Here is a 19,037-nt window from a genome sequence, read left to right on the forward strand (position 1 = left end):
TGCTAATTCTTGAGCTGGTCCCCCGTAGCAAATACGGATAATTAAATGTAGGCAAATTAATTAATTAATCGATAAATCAATTAAAATATATAAACATTATTGACCAACATTAGAAAGTAGCACAATTTGGAAGATAAGCATATCGCAATGAATTAATTAAAGGTATTACCGTACAAGATCAAAAGTTAACAAACTACAATTATAAGTTTTGATGAAACACGTACACGGTGACGCATCTTCACCTTACCATATTTGCTGTAGATGAATGTGTATTTATTATCTGCTGCGACTGATTTCCATACCTGACAAGCGTCAGGGAACAGTCGCTGTCAGGGAAGCGTCAGTTTTCACAAAATGAAACCGAGAGACTGCGTCTGAGATTGTTGCACAAACATTCACCGAAAGAAAGAATACCGTAAAACCCAAGTGCGTTGATGTCATTCCGGGAGGGCGGTGTACAGTCTAACAGTTTGAATCTATTAAAGTAACTAAATGATGGATGCATTACGTACAGAACGCGAAAACCTGCAATATGATAAGCGGGATACACACAGAAAGAAAATGACAGAGTTTCCCTTGCTGCGTTTTTCATGTTTTTTTTTGTCATCTTTCCGAATGCATACTATGTTGTTAAAGCAGGCAGTTTTCCTAGCGATGCCCTAACCTACTTTGGTTTCCGCTTTTATAGTTACAGGGATAGCAAAGTATTGATGGTTGAGTGTTCCCCGTTTTTTTTTCTCGATCGTATACGTTCACAGATGTTTTAATTCCCTCGTACTGGATAGCAACAAGTAACTTGATGGAACTTTGGATATTCAAGCCCTAAAGGCAGCGTGTTTCTACAGTGCGACTGAATTGACTTGGTCATCATTGGAACCAACTGGACGCTGTACAAATCGTGGTACTGTTCATCATTTTTCAACAATTTACCGTAAAATTGAGGTAAAGCATGCCAAATACGCTCCCATCAAGGATTTGAGACATGGGCATACTAATAAAACTTGTCCTGGCCTTGTTCAATGTTTGCACTTTTTGTGCGAGCTATCACTTGTCGTGTCCGAATAACGCGAGCGCGATGAACGATTCACGAAGTTATCCATGATCGACTTAAACTATAGCTGGTTGTAAATGTGTTGTTTGTTTAACCTAATATAATTTACATGAATACTGGCATAATATTTCTTGCCGAAGTCTTATTTATGGAGACTTTTCCTGTAAATCTCACAAGTTTGTTAATCCTTTCCAAAAACTTCACTTCGCAGTCCACGTGACTCAGATTCGTTCTCACTTGTAAATTCGCGGTGCTACACGAGTTTGACAACTAAACAATTTGACATGAGCAAGTTTACCTTCCGCGGAGATGCTTGTTCAAAGATCTTGTATCTCCGATTGTACAAACGCGCCAGCATCGGTCAAGAGGTACGCTGCTCTTGTGCAAAATCTTCAGGTTTATCCATATTTTCCTCATGCGCGATTGCCTATAGGCTTCGCAATATTGATAATTGTCGTCCTCAACCGTAGCAATCCTTACCATTGACACTTTATTATGTACTGTAAATTACACCAAAAAGACAGAGAGTGTCTATTCTATCATATCTCATCTACAGCGCTTGTCATTTTAGTGTGGAGTTTCAGGGTTGGCACACACGGGTTTCTTGACTGTAACGTATACGTTGTTGTACTCCGACACACAACATCAAAGGATATGTCGATTGCCGCACTTTCTCTTATCATGCAGAATGTTACGGAGCTATAACACTGTAGCAGAACTTTTACCTAAGAGTGACATGACAGTAATCTTTCCCGATACAGGCGTATGATTGGTTCAAAGCTTAGCAGTCTCGGTCAAACACACCGGAAGACTATTCCATTTAACATCAAGGGATGTGATTTGCACTAAAGGGCGATTTTTTACCGGGAATATTAAAATAAATGCAAAAATTGAAGCTATTGGTTATGAAAATGACTAAACATTTATTTGTATGGTACCCTGAAGGGTAGCTTCAAGATAATGAGAAATAAATGAACACTCACCCAGTGTAGCCCGTTTGACTTCCATTACGGAAACCACCTGTGTATTCAGTGTTCATCAAAACTTGAACATGTAAACTTGTTCCCGCCAACTTTGCTCTCTGAGAGCAGCGGCGCAGATAGGCAGGCACAGATTAACTCATTGCCATAAACAAGCATGAGTCTTTTATACCAAGTCCAAGTCCAATACAGGGGAAAACGCAGACAATTTTACACAACCCTTTTGGACTCGTACCACGACCTCGACAGCCAAGTTCGGTCAAATATTCCGTCACTCAGTTCGTGTGAGTATCAAATTCAGTATGAGAACGAAGAGGGTGTTGCAATCACTCTGTCAAAAACAAGTGAGATGGACATAGTTGATCTAAAACGCTGTGCCAGTTTCATCGCAGATGTAGAGTATCGTAGGATCAAGATAACAGTGGTCGAGGGTTATTCGCCGGCAAGTGGTGCAATCGAGATCGTTGGTCAACCTCAGACGGACAAATCTTTGTCTGACTTTAATACACCCCAGCGTACGTTGCGATCTAACAATGCAAAACGCTTGAAGTTTGGCGAGTCTTCAGACTCAGTCACGGACCGTGAAGATGAGTATGTGCATGCGGATAATTTACGATTCGCCGACTATGAATTCAAAACACCTTTGCAGAGTGAAATAGACGAAATGAAGGAGGAGGTTTTGGATCTGGAAGAAGAAATGAAATTGATAGATACAAGTCTTCTTCGCATGAATAAAAAGTACGCGCCAGCCACCGACTTCGGAAGCGGAAACAAGTGCAGCAAGTGTCATCTAAGGGAAGGCCATATCCGGAGTAATTGCCCAAATGGTCAGTGTATATCAGCTGCAGTTTGTGGAGATCTATCGAAACATAAGGATGAAAGGATACGGTTGCTGAGATCAGTAGAAAACGCGATATTACAAAGAAAGAATTACAAAAGAAGCAGAATGAACTAAAAGATAAAATTCAACTGCAGGATAAACTTCATAATACATTTGAGCGTCGAGTTGAGGCAGCTCTCATCAACAGCAACAAAGAAAATACCTGTGTGAGACATCCATCGGCCCCCGACCAAGAAAACAAGTTCTCAACTGTGATATCTGCATCCTGAAGAATCACTATCGCGGGAAAGTGCCAGGAAAATTTAGCTGAGGAAGCCGAGCACTTCCAGCGCATTTTGAGTCGCTTTGACAGAAGCACTGGGCGAGCCCAGAGAAAAGATACTGTGAAGGAAACACTAAAAAGCAAGGGCATAAGATTTCCCAATACTACAACCGACAGGGATGACTGTCAAACCGTAGCACTAGAACCCAAAGGCCATGAGGCAGTCACAGCAACAGATGAGTTGTCACCAACGTGCCGACAGTTGTAGTAACAAGTGCCTCGGCCAGTGTTTGTGTGACCGATTCGCAAACATGGAATCAAGCCGCTGATCGACTAATAACTTATAGTAGTATGACACCTTACCAATATACACCGTCATATTCCTTCCCCACGGCTACATCAGTTCCATGTACCAGTCAGTCACAACTGCAGTACTTACCCCAGATTCATTTTATTATCCTTATGTGCCCCACCAATTTCCATATATTTTCAGCCAACCAAATAACATATACAACCAACCTTTACTGCAAGAGATACCGTGGACGATCAACCCGTTACGACCACTTCATAACTTCAAATACGAAAACTTGCAGTTTCCCATGCATCACATAAGTTTATACATGAGATAAAACACATTTTGTAAACAGTTGCGATATAAGTGAACGTTTTTGACTGTTATCATATGGCTCAATTTTATGTTGCGGAATTCGCGTGAGCTGCAAGTGCAAGTATATTTTCGACGTATTTTGAAGTGTTATTATTACTAGTCAATCCTCGTTTTTCCACGTTTCACACAGTGTCAGAGGATATAGCAGTATGTTCCTTTATTCGTGAAGACTGAAACAGGGCCCATCAGCTTAGTTGCCCTACAGTCAGTAAAAGGAAAAATTGTATGATGAATGTTATTCAGAATGTTTTAGTATTCCCTTGCTTCAACTAAGGTTCATGCCGAGTTGTTTTTCTTTCTCAAAATTTGCAGAAGTTTGGTCTCATTACGTATAAACTTCGGATGCAGTGACAGTATGTTACATAAAAGTTTTCATTGTTAAGAGTTTGCTTTTGAAGTTTAAATAAATCTGGCAGTTATCTGTGATAGATGTGTGTACTTTTCGTTAACAGAGAATAATACGCAATTTTCGCCATCGAATGTGTCATTTTATTTGTCCCAACAAAACATCTTGAACATGTGGCACAATAATCACATATATCTCTTCGGAAAGAGAAATTGAAAGTTTCATGTTTGGGGTAGTAGAGACGTTATCACGGATAGAAAACTGGTAAAATATAAAGTAGAGTACTGCTACTGAATCAGATGTTTTTGTTCAAAATATCCGTGTTACGGTTGGCTATACGTAACGGTAAAGGCGAAAGTTTTACGCTGATTTCTACATTGTCGAAAACAGGAAATCACAAAAAGAGCTGTATTCCATAGGATATTCCTGTAGGAAAATAATTAGAAGTTGAATGCATCGAATTAGAAAAAACCACGCAACAAATTCAGAAAATGTTCAGTGGCGACTTGCTCACTGTCCGGTTTTTGCCGCTAAAAGTGTCAGAGTCTATTCCTGTTTAGATAACCGAGTTGTCTGAAATATCCACGAGTATCACCCCCTGTTATCTCGGCTACAGCATCGTGAATAGCAACATGTAGGTTTCGGTGGATCAAGTTTGTGTAGTATGGCTGAGGTAAAAGTTTTTTAATTTTACTGAAACAGTTCTCAGCGGGGTTCATATCAGGTGAATACTTCGGTGTAAAGACGCAATCGATGTCCTGAGCAGCTAGCCATCGAGCTAAAAATTGGGCGTCTTGACTGTGGTGGATCGGTGCATTGTCGATTACCAGTATGTCACCAGCTTGGAGGGCGGACTCGCCGTGACGGGTTACTGTGTCAACACATTCACCAATGAATTCAAGGATAATGGTAGAGTTTGATGCGCCGTCTATAGTAGACGCGTGCATAACACCGTTGATACCCATCAGTAATTCAACGTAACATTTGGCTCTGATGATACCTAATAATTTCCACACATCGCTCTCCAATGAGAGCATGGCCACGGGTGCGATTTGCTACGTCTCTTGACTTAAACACCAGACTCATCCATAAATTTTAGGCGATGGGGGTCACACTGATGCAGCATATCGATGAACGTCTGGGTGTAAACCATGTTTTCGGGGGAAAATCTCTCTACGGCTAGACGATTCATTACTTTCAATGTCCAGCTACCACCGGTGAGTCGCTTTCGCACTGTACGGTTGATCGTTGACAAACTTACTCTGGATAATGAGTGCTGCTCAAGGCGTGCTTTCAATTCCTTCGTTGTAACCGAGGGCTTCTCAGATTTGATGGCTTCTATGAACTCAACTTCAACGTCCAGTAACACTCTTTGTCGACCACGGCGATAGTTTCTAGGGGGAATTACTGAACTGGTCTTGCAAAAAGTTACCCAAATCTTCTTTACGGTCGTTGCTGCCAAACGAAATTTCTTCGCTGTTTGTACATATGATCCACGAGGTACAAAGCCAGTCGCCTTATCACCACCTATCTCCTCTATTTCGTGAACTACCAATTGCCGGAGATCACTGCTGGTTGCCTTTCCACGGGTGTAGGTTCTTCCCCGTGTATTTTGCATTATTTCGATAGATTACTCCAAGGCGATAGCTATACGAAGATACAACGATCAAACGTGGGTCTTTTTCTGTTCAGACCGACAGTTGTGACCGTTAATACAGCTCGCTTAAATTTGCATGCAACAACACTGCACTGTGCGGCATTCTCAGACGAAGACAGAAACGAAAACGTGTCGTCTGTCTTGGATAAAATGTTGCATTTCCGTCTGGTATTTCTTTGTGTCGAACTGTAAACCTTGGCTGTGCCAAACAAAAAATCCGTGTGTGCCAAACCCTGAAACTCCACACTAAAATGACAAGCGCTGTAATATTCTGAGTTTCTCCTCATTAGATGATGATACAAAATTCATAGAAATTATGAGCAACAATATATGCACAATCAAACTTGCACAGTACATAAAAATTGGTCTTTTGACAAGACAGAAACCCCCCTAACTTGATTTTTCTCTTTTTTTTTCTTCTTTTTCAAGTAACATTTCCTTTTTTTTTTTTGTTGTATGTTTTGATCTGTAACCTTTTTTAATTCCTCAGGGAATTATTACGTGTTAATAAAGAATGAATGAATCTACCAAAACCTTTACAAATTTCATTTTACGAATAAGTTTGAACTTCATATAAATAGTCAACGCACAATTTTCAAAAACTGAGCGTTGTCGCTCTATTTCTTTAAAATATGTGCATTTCTTTTTATTCACTTATCCGAATTTCCGGATGTAATGCGACCATTGAACGATAAAGTCATGTTTCTCATTTCAAACTTCAGATTATGATCATGAAATTATGCCTAAAATAAAAGAGCTGAAGCCTGCTACAATTAATTGCACAACAAGGAGTAAAAGGATTTAACCTCTTCTTCCAGGTTGCACACATCGCCTTTCAAGCTGCTTTCAACGTGAGAGCGCCTCTATCGGTGGATGAAAAATCTTCCTTCTTCCATTGGTGGCGCTGTACCTGGTATGGCAGTATCTTTTTACCTGACAACCTTCCCAGATTAGCCAAGCTTACAGCAGACCCTGCTGTCCTGTACAAGTCGATGAATACTTTTACTTGTTGTTCAGAATTCGTTAGCTGATTATTACAAAATCGGTAAAATCTTTTTGAAATCATGTTCTTTATTACAACAACGAAACTCCCACTGAATTTTATGATGAGGAAAAACAAAAGAAACATCAACTATTGGTTAAGAAATGTCTATTTATTTCTAAAAGAAATAAAAGCTGACAGAAAATTCCTGACATAAAAAGGACATTAAAAGGTCTACTCTTCTTCATCTACTTTTTCCGTTTTCTTGAGGTGTTCAATACAAATCTCTTGATCTTGGACGCTGGCACCGTTCAATTGCAAAGCCTTATCAGCATCTGATGTAGTGTCGAACCATACAAATCCATACCTGAAATGAAGCCAGAGAGAAGAAGAACGATTTCAAAATATTGTGATGGCAATTTCCCTTCTCTGATTCACTCTGAAGAAGAACATTGCTGCCATGGTCAAGTTCTCTTACCTTTTGAACTTCAGAGTGGACGCCAAATAAAAATTCTACTAGACTGAAAGATCCGTCACTTGGGGGCACTCTATATGCTCCCCAAGGGCTGAGTTCGATTCTGACCCCAGTAGCAACCTGGGTAGTTAATGTTGACATCATAGGACACTATTTAGCATATGCAGAACTGTAACCCGGGAGATTCGAAAAGAACAACAAACCCGAGCAACCCTCGTACACAAACATGGCAACAGAGTCGGAAAAATTTTCAGTTTGGGTAATTATTTTGAAGATTTTGACGAAGATGTAGACCCTTGTATATTTTTTGACTTCGGATAAAAAACTGCCATAGTTTTAATTGATTATTTTATCAGCAAGTCAATTCTGTTTCTTATTTTGCATTCATCAGAGCAACATTTTGAAAACTCTGATGTCATTGTAGAGGGATTGTGATTGTACTAACGTTTTGCACATTGGTTATATCCCCAGCTACACACGTAAATGATATGCATTTTATAAGCATAGAAAGGTACCTTTCACTATATAAATTACGGGAAACTGCAAACAACTTAATGCAATAACTACAGCTAATAATATTTATTTTTACTTTTATTTGCTCAAACTAACGTAAATGCGTAAAATATATTTATTTACTTCATCTGTTTGGCGGCCATTTTGCCGAGTTGTCATTCTACCAACCCAGTTCTCGACGTAGGAGAAGCCAAGTTAGGTTGAAAGGTCAAATGACATAATTTGCATCATCAGAGTGGCTACGCTGATTCGTTCGATTGCAATTTTGGTGACTCGGGTTGCTACTCCGGTTACGCCCTTGTGTGAGCATTCAAAGCGCCCTCAAGTGACGGATCTTTCAGTCTGAGAATCTTCTTACTCTGGTCCTTTTTGAACAACAAAACAGTAACTAGCAATGGGTCAACAACTGGCAATATTGCAATCGCACAATTTATTTGAAATAATGGAAGCTTATATCGGTTACCCTTTGCTTATCATCTGTCTCTTTCTCCTAATTACGATGATCCTGTAAGGTCGAAGGTTGTGATCTTTGAAGAACACCTTCAAATCATCCTCGTCTGTGTCTTCGGATAGGTTACCCAGGTACAGTTTACAAGCATCTGCAAACGAAGAAACACATTGCACTGAAAGAGATATTCTCACCAGTTTGAATACATCAACGGAATGGTATCATATTGTGGGTCATAAAAACAGACTGTTTTTAATCGCATAGCCAAAAATTTACCCGGGGCATAACAGATCACCAAATCAACGTTTGCATTTAACTGAGCAATAAAAAAATGGTACTGTAACAAATTTCACACTTCATTTGATCTTCAAAACACTTGTACATGGACAATCTACTGCTTTTGTAGTAAATGTAGACTTCATAAACTGTTTTCATTGTTTTCTTTTGACCCTAATTATTGTATATTTTATGTCAGCTTCTTTCATTTGCTCGTTTTGTGGTATGTTATTGTGGACTGACTTTGTATGTGTGATTTGAACCCGTTTTGGTCACCCAATCCTATGTAGACCCTTTTTTACCATTTATATTGGACGAATCTTAATAAATAAATAAATAAATAAAAATAAATAAATAAATAATAAAATAAATATCATTACATTGATAGGGTGGGGTAGCGAGGGTGGGGTGGGGAGTATTTTGGTTCTAAATGGCTTGTGCGTATGATGGTCATGGAAGATCATCCCATTGTGAAGCTTTTATTTCATCCACTACACTACAGTGTACAAATCTGTACTGTTTCCAGCTATTGTGATGTGTACCAGAGGCTTCTGGCCAATTGGGTGGAACTTAACCCATTGTCATTATTGAATTATTTCCAAACAACCAATCAAGTAGAGAACAGCCTTAGTATCAGACTCCTTATGTTGCTGTAAAAAAATGACATTCTATCACACAGATATAACTTTACCAGTCCCTGCAAATTAGTTGAACTTATCAAATTTCTCTTTGAGACTGCCAAGTGGTATTATATGAAATCCTGAAGAGTTTTAGTGTGCACAAGTTTCATGCAATGTCATCACTGATGGCGCTCATAGTATATGTCATACACCCAGACTATGAGTTTCAACATTTGCACAATGCAGTACATTTCTTCAACATGAAACTGATGATTAACTAGGAAGAAATATCAAAAACAGCAGTATTCTTTGCTGCTTTGCCAGGGAGCTTGTGTCACAGTCATCATACTGTAAGGTTTTAACTGTAAAAAACTTGTAACAATAATGAGTTTCTTCCCTCTGGAGTGTTTCTTGACTGAACAATGCTGTAGGGCTAATACTTTGAGTGCTCCAACTTTTCCTGCCAAAATTTTAGTGCTTCAGGCTTCAAATTTTATAGGAATTTTTCAGCACATTTTTTGATACCAATTTAGGACCTAATGAGCTTAACTTTTTATTGGCTGGGTCTGATATCAAAATTATGGGGGAAATCTGAATAAAACTGTTTGTTATATTTCATAAAAGTGACAAAACTTAACTATGGCACTCAAAATGTTAAGTGTACCGTGTGGAATTTTAAGCCATCTGGAATGCTTTGTGTAACGTATACTGTGGAAAATATACCATTCAGGCTAGTCATGAACACCGATGTTATGCAAGAGTGTGCAATGACAACATGCGTATCATCCTCAGTGTGCGAGCACAATGCTCCCAGACTCAATGAGTTTTATATGCGAGTTGAGAAGTGATTGTTTGAGTTAGACGTAACACAGAAGTGTGAAAATATACTGGGCCTTTCAACGTTACTGCTGTCTTTACCTGTTTCATCCTGTCGAATGTGATGGATTGCCAGTCTGGACTCCCCCCTTCCTAACGGTGCAGGCATGCTGATACCATTGAGGCTGACCACTTTCTCTGCATCCTCCAATGTCTTGCAGGTCAGAATGGCATGGCTGAGATGGGTTGGGAAAGAGAAGAAATTACAGAACCGAATTGAATGTTTGGTCTTCTTGAGAAATTTGAAAATGCACATTCCGTGTGGTTTCTAAGTGATCTTGAACACCAATCCAAGCTTAGCTCACTTCTTCTGTTGTTTGTGGGTGATGTTGCGTTAGAAAAAATATTTCAGAGGGGAGAGTTGGAGATAACTGAAACTCGAGTGAATATTGATAATGATAAGTGTATTTAGTCCTCGTACACCTGTCAAGTGCTCTCTTAGAAGATCTTCACATAAAAATCGATGGTGGAAAACCATATATTAGCAATTTACTAGGAGGGGGTCAGCAACTTGGGTGGGGCGGGGGGGGGGGGGTGTTATGTGGTGTGTGCATATCCAGGGATAAATTTTTTGTGGCATGATTTAAGGACACATCTCACAGAATTGGCTATAGTTTGATCACAAATTTTGGTAGCATTGTTATAATCCTTTCACCACAATGGTTTGACTAGATCCATTTGACAATGGGTTGTTTGCACTATCTTTGATTTTTGATATCAACTACAGTTTCTGTCCTGCTCCCCAAAGCATGCTGAGATACACAGTATTCAGCTTGTCAACTCAGCCTGTACATGTGTAGACTGCATTGTTATTGTTTACATTTGAAATCTATTGGGACCAGAATTCAAAGGTAAACAATAACAGAACATTCTACAAGGGAAGAAGCTATGTTGACAAACAAAACTGTTGGTGTTTCAACGCTCATCAGGGAGTAAAACAAGAACGTGCCATTGATAAAAATTATGAAAGAAATTATGAATGGTTTCAGCTACTGTCCCTTCAATAGAAATGGGACTACTGCTTGCAAAGTAGACTTTGTGCATACCAAGACACAGATTGAAGTACACTGTACAGTAAAACCTGTCTAAACCGAACCCTCTGGGGACTGAGAAAATTGTTTGGTTTGGAGAGGTGTTTGGTTTATAGAGGTCCTTTTAACATAGAGTTCTATTGGAATGGGTCTGGGAAAAGGTTCAGTTTAGACAGGTTTCCAGTTTAGACAGGGTTCGGTTTAGACAGGTTTCACTGAAAACAGTAGGCAGAAATCATGTTATGAGTACAGCGTTCAATGTCAAGGTTCTACACACAACAAATTTAACCACTTTTCTCCAAGGCATTGACATTTCACAACTGCTAACACTGAGTTAGTTCAAAGGCGGATGATGAGCTTGTACATAAAACGATCTTCCAAAAGTTTCATTTGTTTTCACCTGTCCACCCCATTTCCCTGTAATCAGGTCCAAACTAACCATTAATAACAATGGGTTTGGGCCAAACCATGATGGTGAAAGGGTTAAACAGTAAGCTCAATGCCCATCAACAGTCGGAACATAGACAATAATTTTTCAAGTATCAACATTACAGAAGTTTTGTGAAGTTACTTTGAATTTCAAGAATTTCTCATATTTTGGAGTTGTCAAATGAGACTTTCATAAAAGTGCAACTTCGTAAAAAAAAAAAGATTCAAGTTTTTGTTTTATCACGATGAAGATACATACTGCACCCTTGTATGCCTTTTCCTTGCTTTGCCTCTTCCTTTCTGCGTCTGCATTTTCACCATTCTGATTTCTGGAAAGACGTTGTTCTCGCCGATGAAAAAGTACAACATTTCCTTGTCGGTGCCCTTGGGTATATTACCACAATATACCTGGTACTTATCTGCAATGCAATACCATACAAAGAACCAGATTTATTTTTCTTGAAATTCAAAGGACAATGTCCTTATAAATATGATCACTTCCTCACAAATGTTGACAAGTACGTGTGTGAATGAAGCAACACATTACATCTTGTCTATGCAAATCATGCAAAAGCACTGATACGGAAATCAATTCAATCAATGCAGATTTTGCGAATCACTAGGGTAACAGCAAATTCTAAAGTAAGTTGATCACTTGAGCTGTCATAATAAAGCTTTTATAAGATACATGCAATGATATGACACTTTATCCAACCTGACAGCACAGTGTACATTTTTATATTAACATTTCCCAATCCAAATTTATGCACAGTGTTTAATCTTTATCACCACCAGTCGCGACGCAGCTCCGCGATTTGGCGGTTAATTTGAACTGCGCACTTTTTCTGCGCAGGTTGCCAGGATTGCTCATGGCGGATTGAGCTGTACGATCATATAAGTGGTATGAGTTAGGAATCGTTGGAATTCTGGAACATCTGTTAATCTGTCTGTATAATTCAGGCAGTATGTGTTAAAGGAAGACGTTGCCTTTGTGTGGACGATTGCATGATATTTGTACATACGACATCGACCTATTTTATATGTCTACGAATGTAATACGTTGATTTCCAGCTACCTACCGATTCTTTTCGAAATTGGCAAAACCGTCCTAGACAGCGATTTACCTAACCATTAACAGAAATGTCTTTTATCAACCTTGTGCTACGAAATTGTGGAATATGGAACCGGTACATCCATTAAGACTTGTAAAATTTTGCAGTAAAACTCTGCCTGTACGGTGACATGTGGTAGTATCCGCCGTGATCAGCTGTGTTGCCACGTCCATGCTTAATATTGTCTTTTTTATGAGCCACAAAGGTGAAAAAATCTTGTAATTGTTAGATTCAGATCATAAAGCATATCATAAAGCAGCACGATTTCAAAAATAGTGTGCGACCTTCATCTGAGTTTGTTCAGCACAAATCCGAAGTAAGGTAAGATTTGATCTTGTGACCATTGAGGGCGCTTCTTGGCTGCATCGGTAGGTGAACTGAGTGCGGGAACTGTTTTGACGAATTGGCATAGCCGTCCTAGAAAAAGAATGCGGTAAGGAAGTGGATTATTTGGTCAAAACATAATCTGTTATGGGTTCAGTGCATTTTCGACTCTGGACACAAACGTTTTGCTGCTTTTTACGGTCGATGAATAGATTATATCGCATCGATACGATCGCGGGTTGTCTCCCATGCCTGCCGATTTCAGGGGTTCTTGATGAGGTAACCATTGATTTGACCAATGAAGTTATTTATAATGTTCTTATTTCGGACTGTGTTGATTTGAACGCGAAATGAAACCATTTAAGGTGAAAATTCCACGACAAACGAGGACATGTTGAGTGCGAAAATGGCCGCCATATATTTGAATTTAATGTATGCAGACCCCCCACGAACGGCAAATGGATTCTATTGTTCTCACGGAGCTGCGTCGCGACTGCACAAAGACATGCCTTATCAAGTCAAGTGTGATTCAAAACATTGGGGGGTGGGTGTGTGTGTGTGTGTGTGTGTGTGTGTGTGTGTGTGTATATATATATATATATATATATATATATATATATAATATATTTAGGCATCTCTAAATGTTTTCTGGGGTGTGTGTGTGTGTATGTGTGTGTGTGTGTGTGTGTATATATATATATATATATATATATATATATATATATATATATATATATATATATATATATATATATATATATATATATATATATATTAAGCATCTCTAAATGTTTTCTGGGTCCCACTTTACCCCTGTCGAATACAGCTCTGTATACCAGTACATACACAGCCCAGCTTCAATAGTTTTTGCTGTGATCAAGATTTGCAAGAAATAAAGTTAGAAAGTTACTTAGATAACACCTGAACTTGTGTCACTGCTGTGGTGCAGAGTATGTTGCAGCATGCTGAGTTGTCGGGCTCAGCAAGCTATGGCACATGTAGCCTGCTAGATCATCAACACCTGTGACCAAGACAAGACCTGTGGCAAACATTACACACCTCTGCTGTTCTCAATTCACATGAAGGAAGGGCAACACAGAACAGAATTGGATGAGGTGTGCCATGAAAGAATGGTGTTTCAATATTTTGGCAAAGGTCTTTTACAGGAGACACTCAGATATCATTGGCCAGATTGATGAACATAAACACATGGTTTACACATTCTATAACACTTTTCAAAATCTTTCTGATAGCAGAAAATATTGCACACATTGATTAACCCTTTGAGTGCTGTAATTTTTCCCACCAAAATTTTAGTGCAACATTTTCCAAATTTTTATGAATTTTTCTGTAATTTTTTTGATAATTTTGGACCAAATGGATGTCACATTTCATTGGCTACAGTTTTTTTACCAAAATTATGGCAAAAATCTGAAAAAAATGACAAGGGTATAATTTTATAAAGGCAACAAAAATTGACTTTTATCCTCAAAGGGTTAAATAGATTAATTGTCACACTCACCCAATTTTTGTTTTTTGCTATCGCTTTCATCCTCTGGCATGTCATCACTTTCCTCAGCTGATCTTTTTCTAGATTTTCCTTCGTCTTTGATAACCTCTTTCATTTCTTTCTCTATCTTCTCAACAGTTTTCTCTGGCTTCACAGCACTGAGTTCTGAATCTTGCTCTGCCGACTTCTTTATTTCCTCAGAGCCCTCTTCGACAGTCAATGTTGTCATTTTTTGCTTTTCGGTTTCTTACCAGAGGCAGGTGTGGGGTCTTGGATATTTTCCTTCTCGATGCTCTCAGAGGTTTGCTCGACTTCCTCAGCCGTCTTCTTCCCCACTGATTTCCGCTTCTTGCGTTGGCCCTTGCCAGGTTTTGTTTGTTGTTCGAAAATCTCTGTCACTTCCAGTTCTTCTGTTGTGTCAAGGGTCTTAATTTTGGGCGTTGATGTGGCAATATTTGGAAATGATATGATCATGGAGTCATCATCATCATCACCGCCTGCATCCTTCCCCTCTACTGGCATAGCGTCATCTGCAACATCTTCCATGTTGCTCTTTTTCATCTTTTTCCCTGATTTTGGTGTTTTTATCGTTTTCTTAGGAGTGTCTTTTTTCACCCTGGGAGTCGCCTCTGCCTGGTCGTTTTCCGGCATCTGTGAGACCAACACTTCAACTGCCGACTCTTCCAGCTGATCCTCGGAAGCTGGTTTCCTCTTTTTCCCACTTCTCTTTCCCGTATCTTTTCCTGTCTTTTCAACAGGTGTGGCTATTTTTGGTGTGAACATCTTTTTCTCAGATTTTGGTGTTTTTATCATCTTCTTAGGGGTGTCTGTTTTCACCTTGGCAGTCGACTCTCCCTGGTCGTTTTCCGCATCTGTGAGACCAACAATTCAACTGCCGACTCTTCCGACTGATCCTCAGAAGCTGTTTTCTTCTTCTTCTTCGCACTTCTCTTTCCAGTATCTTTTCCCGTCTTTTCAATAGGTGTAGCTATTTTTGGCATGACCATCTCTTTCCCTGATTTTGGTGTTTTTATCGTCTTCTTAGGGGTGTCTGTTTTCACCTTGGGAGTCGACTCTGCCTGGTCGTTTTCCGGCATCTGTGAGACCAACACTTCAACTGCTGACTCTTCCGACTGATCCTCAGAAGATGGTTTCTTCTTCTTCGCACTTTTCTTTCCGGTATCTTTTCCAGTCTTTTCAATAGGTGTGGCTATTTTTGGTGTGACCATCTCTTTCCCTGATTTTGGTGTTTTTATCGTCTTCTTAGGGGTGTCTGTTTTCACCTTGGGAGTCGACTCTGCCTGGTCGTTTTCCGGCATCTGTGAGACCAACACTTCAACTGCTGACTCTTCCGACTGATCCTCAGAAGATGGTTTCTTCTTCTTCGCACTTTTCTTTCCCGTATCTTTTCCCGTCTTTTCAACAGGTGTGGCTATTTTTGGTGTGACCATCTCTTTCCCTGATTTTGGTGTTTTTATCATCTTCTTAGGGGTGTCTGTTTTCACCTTGGGAGTCGACTCTGCCTGGTTGTTTTCCGGCATCTCTGAGACCAACACTTCAACTGCCGACTCTTCCAGCTGATCCTCGGAAGCAGGTTTCCTCTTTTTCCCACTTCTCTTTCCCGTATCTTTTCCTGTCTTTTCAACAGGTGTGGCTATTTTTGGTGTGAACATCTTTTTCTCAGATTTTGGTGTTTTTATCGTTTTCTTAGGAGTGTCTGTTTTCACCCTGGGAGTCGACTCTGCCTGGCCATTTTCCGGCATCTGTGAGGACAACATTTCAACTGGTGACTCTACCGACTGATCCTCAGAAGCTGGTTTCCTTTTTTTCCCGCTTCTCTTCCCCGTATCTTTTCCCTTATTTTCATTAGGTGTGTCCATTTTGGGCGTGACCAATCCACTCTTCTGTATATCACATCGCCAAATAATAAATAAGATATAATACCAAATCAGAATGTAAGAAACATGTTTATATACCATTGCAGTTGAAGAGTTACACAGTGTTGTCCAAACCAAATCACACAAAGAAGCTTCAAACAAATGATTAGCAGGGCTCATCTTCATAATTGTGTTGGTGAGTGCTTGTCTAAGGAAGCCTTTTGTGATGAATAAAAAGAAACATATCCCCTAGGACAGTGTTGAATTGTACTACAGGTAAGCATGGGACCAGCGTGCCTAAGTCTTCACAGATTTTCCATTGAAAGTGTTTGGGTCAAGGACCTTACATGGCATACTGCATAACAAGATCGTCATCATCAGTTTGCTGCTTGCCGGTATATCAATTGTCAGCATGTATTTGACAAATTAGCCAATGTTTTTCCTGTGTGACAGGATCATGGCATTTTAAAATTGGAAAGATCTGATTTGGAATCAAGAATTTTACTGGCAACGTAAGTTGCACTGATTACATTGGTGTTACGATATAAAAGAAGACAGATGCAGAATACTATCACTAGGGTTAATCAGAGAAAATGTGTCTACAGTTTCATCATCGTAACTTTTGATGTCCTTTCAATTCATTTTGTTCTGTTCCTAAAATACAATCTCTGCATCCTCCCCTAGTTCATGTCAAAGTGCCTGTTGTCAAACATGTCAACACAACCTGAAAACATGTGCCGTCACATATGATGTTATTGTCAGTTTAATTTCATCAATAATAATAATAATAATAATAATACATATTGCACTCAATGGGTTCTATATTACAGAGGCTAGTACAGAGTATTTCAGCAAACTGTGGGAAGACATAAGAAAATATTGTTGTTTTCAAGACAAAAAAATTGGACAACATTGACAAACGTTACAGCCAAAGTCCCTCTATAGATATAGCCAGCATATATTTTCCACATTTCAACAACATTATTTATATCCATATATGTAGACAAATGTCATGGAACACCATGGTTTCAATCAATATATGTAGGCTTATATCATGCAACAACATGATTTCTCTGAATATGCAGAAGTGGGGTATACCTTCATCTTTTTACTGCTTACTGGGGTCTTGCTTTTCTTTTCCATTGTTGTCAGCTGAAGGCACAACAACCTGAAGGGAAAAAAAATTCAGATTAAGCAAATCTCGTGTCACTGAGTTAGCTCGCAAAATAATGAAATACATTAGTCTTTGAATAAATCAACCTGTACCCTTTTTATCTACAACTAATTCTCTGCTCCTGCTAACAACGCCGACAATAACAACATGTGTTTTCAAAAAATTTTTCGTGAGAAATCAATGGTTTCCGCTCAAATTTGAACTTTTGACCTTGGTGTCTTGTATGCGAGAGGGCAAACGTCGTAGGAACCATCGATGCCTCAAAAAAAATTGTTGAGGTCGATTTATTCAAAATCTAATATACTTCATATTTTGTGAGCTAAATCCACAGGGCAGTGTAATAGTCATTTACTGATAAAGCCTATCGGTTGGCTTGCAGCGGTTCTATGGTGATGACCCCTCACCCAAGCATGATCGATATATATGCCACAGCATCACTGCGTATTCACAGCTAATACTAATAGTGTAAATGAATTTGTGATGATGTAAAGGGTTTTGCCAATGTTTCTGTCTGCCTTTACTTAATCCTGGCTCCATAGACAAACCATAGAGATAACTACAACTTGAGAGAAAGACGATTAAGCACGTCATTCACAAATAAGTCTGAATGCTCACCCTACATCCTGGACATTTTAGTGCACCCCTTTGCAAGTTACACTCTGATAAATAGTTCTGAATAAAATCAAGATACCCTTACTCACAATCAATGATTCATACTGTGTAGGTTCGTCACTATGCGTCCTAGCACATATCAATCATGCATTGTGATGTTTTCAAAATACAAGTTTTTCTCGTGTTCTAATTAACATTAAAAGTATATTTCAGTAGGGGGGAAAATATGTAAATTAACAAGAAAACACCTGGAAGTCATGTCCCGGAGCTTTGCAGTATTACTCTTTGAATAAATCATCCTACAAATCAGCATCGCAGTGCCGTGCGTCTATAAGCATGATTTAAGACCGTAATTGGTTACAGAATCGTGTGTTACCTACAGATCATTTAAGTTAATCAAATCAAATACATTCTATTAAAGGGCGGTGGACATATGTACATCGAGTTGTCCCTTTGGAAGAACTGAGGGCGAGGCAACAGTAACAGTGAAAACCAAACCATGTGTGTGAGAGCTAGGTCTGTACAGCGATCAGGGGACCGTACACTAACTAGAAGTCACCTACTTGTCGTGATTAATTAATTGTAGGTGATCATGGAGGTACCAACCTCCATGAGGTAATGAACTTTAGAGATGTCAACTGTGTTTTCCATGGGGCCGAAACAAGGCATAGCTAAATCTTCAGGTCGAAGCCCAGATGGTAGTACCACTACCAGTTGCGCTACGAGTTAAAGACGAATCACAGCCTCGTTTCCCCAATCCCTTCTCAAACCAAAATCTCTGGAAATTACCTGAATATAGAATAAACGAAAAAGCGGTCCCAGAGAAATGATCACCGTTCCTGGAGTCTCGATACTCTTCTGTGCTGAGCTGCGGTGCGGTGGTGGCGTCGTACACACGTGTTTCCTCCGTGACCCAGTCGATGTGACCTTTAATTTTCGCTTGTCAGTGTTTTCTCTCCTCAACAGCACAGACG

At 39.4% G+C, this 19,037-nt stretch overlaps 3 protein-coding genes across 3 annotated transcripts; all 3 read right to left on the minus strand.

The window, feature by feature from the left end:
* Positions 1–4,686: 4,686 nt before the first annotated feature.
* LOC139136447 (uncharacterized) lies at positions 4,687–5,184 on the minus strand. Its single transcript, XM_070704172.1, has one exon. It carries the CDS (start codon positions 5,182–5,184, stop codon positions 4,687–4,689), a length of 498 nt encoding a protein of 165 aa, XP_070560273.1.
* A 1,753-nt stretch (positions 5,185–6,937) lies between these two features.
* Positions 6,938–15,263, minus strand: LOC139137284 (uncharacterized). Its single transcript, XM_070705288.1, has 5 exons — positions 14,413–15,263; positions 11,714–11,873; positions 10,037–10,170; positions 8,238–8,373; positions 6,938–7,153 (listed from the first exon to the last, which is right to left on the minus strand). The coding sequence occupies exons 1-5, from the start codon at positions 14,627–14,629 to the stop codon at positions 7,021–7,023; spliced, it is 780 nt and encodes a 259-aa protein (XP_070561389.1). The 5' UTR covers positions 14,630–15,263; the 3' UTR covers positions 6,938–7,020.
* Positions 14,643–18,990, minus strand: LOC139137283 (triadin-like). Its single transcript, XM_070705287.1, has 3 exons — positions 18,853–18,990; positions 17,376–17,445; positions 14,643–16,304 (listed from the first exon to the last, which is right to left on the minus strand). The coding sequence occupies exons 2-3, from the start codon at positions 17,418–17,420 to the stop codon at positions 15,234–15,236; spliced, it is 1,116 nt and encodes a 371-aa protein (XP_070561388.1). The 5' UTR covers positions 17,421–17,445; positions 18,853–18,990; the 3' UTR covers positions 14,643–15,233.
* Positions 18,991–19,037: the final 47 nt, after the last annotated feature.

The sequence above is a fragment of the Ptychodera flava genome, chromosome 7, assembly GCF_041260155.1.
Source record: "Ptychodera flava strain L36383 chromosome 7, AS_Pfla_20210202, whole genome shotgun sequence".
NCBI lineage: Eukaryota > Metazoa > Hemichordata > Enteropneusta > Ptychoderidae > Ptychodera > Ptychodera flava.

Bases quoted from the DNA above. Each gene is read 5' to 3' on its own strand.
- LOC139136447 (XM_070704172.1), bottom strand. From the start codon at position 5,184: ATGCTCTCATTGGAGAGCGATGTGTGGAAATTATTAGGTATCATCAGA.
- LOC139137284 (XM_070705288.1), bottom strand. From the start codon at position 14,629: ATGACAACATTGACTGTCGAAGAGGGCTCTGAGGAAATAAAGAAGTCG. The intron at 8,374-10,036 runs GTAAAGACAGCA...CTTCGTTTGCAG, and splicing joins CATTCGACAGGATGAAACAG to ATGCTTGTAAACTGTACCTG. The intron at 7,154-8,237 runs GTAACCGATATA...GCTTCATTTCAG, and splicing joins AGACAGATGATAAGCAAAGG to GTATGGATTTGTATGGTTCG.
- LOC139137283 (XM_070705287.1), bottom strand. From the start codon at position 17,420: ATGGAAAAGAAAAGCAAGACCCCAGTAAGCAGTAAAAAGATGAAG. The intron at 16,305-17,375 runs GTATACCCCACT...TGTGATATACAG, and splicing joins TAAGCAGTAAAAAGATGAAG to AAGAGTGGATTGGTCACGCC.